At 43.2% G+C, this 4,489-nt stretch overlaps 1 protein-coding gene across 1 annotated transcript in view; it reads left to right on the top strand.

Moving 5' to 3' along the window:
- Positions 1–488: 488 nt before the first annotated feature.
- Positions 489–4,489, top strand: part of LOC144602815 (zinc-binding protein A33-like) — a 23,896-nt gene continuing 19,895 nt past the window's right edge. Inside the window, exons 1-2 of the mRNA XM_078415938.1 lie at positions 489–990; positions 1,338–1,489. Of these exons, the coding sequence (XP_078272064.1) occupies positions 580–990; positions 1,338–1,489 (563 nt within the window). The 5' untranslated portion in view covers positions 489–579. The remainder of the gene's footprint in view (positions 991–1,337; positions 1,490–4,489) is intronic.

The raw sequence follows: 4,489 nt of genomic DNA, 5'->3' as shown, positions 1-4,489 counted from the left end.
ACGATATGTATCAATTTGTCGGTATGGTCATTTGCAAAATCCAATTCCGATTCTTCTGGTCCTTTTGAGACTTTTCGCCAATTCTTTAGATGGAATGTTGGCCCAGGGAAAGGTGAGGCTGGAACCATCATGTTGAAAGGTGACGGCGGAGTAGCAGCTGTCGAGAAAGATAAGACCTGAGCCCAGACCGGAGTCCACGTTGGAAGCAGGGTGAAAGTGCAGTTGGCAATGCAATGGTATGGAATGGAGCCAAGAAATGGGAAACAAACACACAAGGGAACATAGATAGGCCAGAAGACGGCAGCAAGGATTACTGAATTTCAAATATATCGTGTCTATCTTTGGTCGAAAGCAGAGTGTGCGGTTCATTTTTATCAGATTCCTTCAACTGTTTCTTCCAGCCATTTTTTCCCGCGCCAGTCGTATTCAGGCACTCCTAACGTTTATCAACCGTTCCCACAAGTGGAATTTATTGGGAGTAATCAAGGGACTTTGACTCTCGCGTTTCGTGTTCCTTATCTGATACCGCAGAGCGCACTTTGCACAAGAACGTTGAATCAGGAATAACCAGAAGGTAAAATGGCTTCGGCAGAGGAGGATGAGAGTTTAGCAGAAGAACTAATTTGTCCCGTTTGCCTGGATATCTTCACCGATCCGGTGTCCCTGCAGTGCGGACACAACTACTGCCGCTCCTGTATCACACAGTGTTGGGACAAGGAGGGGAGAAATTCCTGCCCGAAATGTAGAAAGGAGTTTGCAGACCGCACCCTGATTGGGAATTGGGCATTGTCAAGCCTGGCTGAGAAAACTCACAAATTAAAGCTGAATCAGAAAGAGGAGAAAAGTAAACTTCACTGCAAGAAACACCAGGAAGAACTGAAGCTGTTTTGTGAAACTGACAAGATATTGGTCTGTGTGGTTTGTCGAGACGCGCGGGAACACAGAGACCACCGCTTCATACCGGTAGAAGAAGCTGTTGAAAACTACAAGGTAAAAGCAAACATCTTATGATCACATTAATTCTACATCGTTTTTTCTCATGTACAGCTGTTTCATTTCGCTTTATGTTTTTTACAAACCCATTTTCAGGCTCAGATCAAATCTTCCCTGGAATCTCTGTCGAAAGAAAATTCAGAGATACAGGAAATGGAACAATTGCAGAAGAAATAAATATTTCTGGATTCATGGTAAGGTCTCCTCCTGTGCTGTGTGATGCCGTGTAGATTTGTTCCCTTGAGACAACATAATAATATCCCCATTTCTCTAAACAGAACAGTCTCGCAGTGTGCAGTCCCAATCACATCTGAATTCACTAAAAAGCGTACAGATTCTCGCAGAGGGAAGAGCAGCGCTCACTCAAAGAACACAGGGAAGCAGAGGCGAAGAGCCTAGATATAATGGAGAAAAATCTTCAAGCAATTCAAGAGAAGTTAAATTCCATGCAGGAGAAACTCACAAACATGCAGAACGGATGGATCAAAAAGACAGTGTGATATTTCTAATGGTGAGACTTTATTTTCAGTTAGGCCAATCTAAGTGCGCACAATAAAATCGCACAGCCCTCTCGGGAATAAGCCAGCCTTGACATTAAATGTTTGATTGTTCCTCAGTTTCCCAGTTAAACTGACACTAAAATTTAGGTACACTGCATGCTATGATGGGAACTAACATTCAGTTACACACCTTGGCACTTATGCCAGATATCTATCTATCTATCTATCTATCTATCTATCTATCTATCTATCTATCTATCTATCTATCTATCTATCTATCGATCTATCTATCTATCTATCTATCTATCTATCTATCTATCTATCTTCTATCTATCTATCTATCTATCTATCTATCTCTCTCTCTAAAACTCTCTATCTTGCTGCTCTCTCTAAAACTCTCTCTCTCTCTCTCTCTCTCTCTTCTCTCTCTCTCTCTCTCTCTCTCTCTCTCTCTCTCTCTCTCTCCTCTCTCTCTCTCTCTCTAAAACTCTCTATCTCTCTTTCTCCCTAAAACTCTCTCTCTCTAAATCTCTCTCTCTAAACTCTCTCTCTCTCTCTAAACTCTCTCTCTCTCTCTCTAAACCTCTCTCTCTCTAAAACTCTCTCTCTCTCTCTAAAACACTCTCTCTCTCTAAAACTCTCTCTCTCTTGCTAAAACTCTATCTCTCTCTCTCTCTCTAAAACTCTCTCTCTCTAAAACTCTCTCTCTAAAACTCTCTCTCTCTCTACAACTCTCTCTCTCTAAAACTCTCTCTAAAACTCTCTCTCTCTTTTTTTTCTTTCAATGACTTTATTCAGCACAAACACATGATACATCACATCAAAAGCACAATCAGAGGTTACAAAACATCAAGTAATCATTATAATACAGCATTGCCTTCATTATTTACAATGCTCTCAACCCCCCGCGGGTGACCAGCGTTCACGGAAGGCCTCCAGAGTCCCCATGGACACCGCGTGTTCTCTCTCTAGGGACACGCGCAGCACAGGACGTAGGCCCGGAAGAGGGGAGGCAGCCCACTCTGGCAAGACCATCGACCGCCCCGCTGCCTGGACCCACGAATGGCCATCTTGGCCAGGCCCAAGAGCAAACCGAAAGGGAAATCCACCCTCCTGACAGGCCCTCCCCACTCCCAGCCCCGAGCCCAAACACCAGGATCGTAGGACTGAAATGCAGCCAAAACGTGAGGAGCAACCCCTTCAGATACCCATACAGGGCAGCAACCTCACACACTCCATGGACACGTGGAACACGGACTCTTCCTCGCCGCAGAAAAATACAGGCTGCCGGCGAGTCCGTGAACCGCTCAAAAATTTATTACACAACAACGGCTCTGTGCAACATTCTCCACCCCAGGTCCCCGATTAAAGGGGGGAGGACTCCCTTGCAGAGAGACCTAACTCTCTCTCCCTCTCTCTCTAAAACTCTCTCTCTCTCTCTCTTTCTAAAACTCTCTCTCTCTCTCTCTCTCTCTAAAACTCTCTTTAAAACTCTCCCTCTCTCTCTCTCTAAAACTCTCTCTCTCTAAAACTCTCTCTCTCTCTAAAACTCTCTCTCTCTCTCTAAAACTCTATCTCTCTCTCTAAAACTCTCTCTCTCTCTCCCTCTCTCTCTCTCTCTCTCTCTCTAAAACTCTCTCTCTCTAAAACTCTCTCTCTCTAAAATTCTAAAACTCCCTATCTCTCTCTCTAAAACTCTCTCTCTCTCTTTCTAAAACTCTCTCTCTCTCTCTCTAAAACTCTCTCTAAAACTCTCCTCTCTCTCTCTCTCTAAAACTCTCTCTCTCTCTCTAAAACTCTCTCTCTCTCTCTCCCTCTCTAAAATTCTCTCTCTCTCTCTCTAAAACTCTCTCTGTCTCTAAAACTCTAAAACTCTCGCTCTCTCTCTCTAAAACTCTCTCTCTAAAACTCTCTCTAAAACTCTCTCTCTCTCTAAAACTCTCTCTCTCTCTCTCTAAAAACTCTCTCTCTCTAAAACTCTCTCTCTCTCTAAAACTCTCTCCCTCTCTCTCTCTAAACTCTCCCTCTCTCTCTCTCTAAAACTCTCTCTCTCTCTAAAACTCTCTCTCTCTCTCTAAAACTCTCTCTCTCTTTCTAAAACTCTCTCTCTCTCTCTCTCTAAAACTCTCCCTCTCTCTCTCTAAAAATCTCTCTCTCTAAAACTCTCTTTCTCTCTCTAAAACTCTCTCTCTCTCTCTCTCTAAAACTAACTCTCTCTCTAAAACTCTCTCTTTCTCTCTCTCTCTCTCTGTCTCTCTCTCTCTCTCTCTCTCTCTAAAACTCTCTCTCTCTCTAAAACTCTCTCCCTCTCTCTCTCTAAAACTCTCCCTCTCTCTCTCTCTCTCGCTAAAACTCTCTCTCTCTCTCTAAAACGCTCTCTCTCTCTCTCTCTAAAAATCTCTCTCTCTAAAACTCTCTCTCTCTCTCTCTAAAACTCTCTTCTCACTTCTAAAACTCTCTCTCTCTCTCTCTCTAAAACTCTCCCTCTCTCTCTCTCTAAAACTCTCTCTCTCTAAAACCCTCTCTCTCCCTAAAACTCTCTCTCTCTAAAACTATGTCTCTCTCTAAAACTCTCTCTCTCTCTCTCGCTCTCTCCTCTCTCTCTCTCACCCTCTCTCTCTCTCTCTCTCTCCCTCCTCTCTCTCTCTCTCTCTCTCTCTCTAAAACTCCCTCTCTCTCTAAAACTCTCTCTCTCTAAAACTCTAAAACTCTCTATTTCTCTCTCTAAAACTCTCTCTCTCTAAAACTCTCTCTCTCTCTAAAACTATATCTCTCTCTCTAAAACTCTCTCTCTCTCTCTCTCTCTAAAACTCTCTCTCTCTCTCTAAAACTCTCTCTCTCTCTCCCTCTCTAAAATTCTCTCTGTCTCTCTCTAAAACTCTCTCTGTCTCTAAAACTCTCGCTCTCTCTCTCTAAAACTCTCTATCTCTCCTTCTCTCTAAAACTCTCCTCTCTCTAAACCTCTCTCTCTCTAAAACTCTCTTTCTCTAAAACTC

Source organism: Rhinoraja longicauda, chromosome 19, assembly GCF_053455715.1.
Source record: "Rhinoraja longicauda isolate Sanriku21f chromosome 19, sRhiLon1.1, whole genome shotgun sequence".
NCBI lineage: Eukaryota > Metazoa > Chordata > Chondrichthyes > Rajiformes > Arhynchobatidae > Rhinoraja > Rhinoraja longicauda.
Note: the sequence above shows the minus strand (reverse complement) of the source record. Positions and strands in the feature narration are given on the sequence as shown.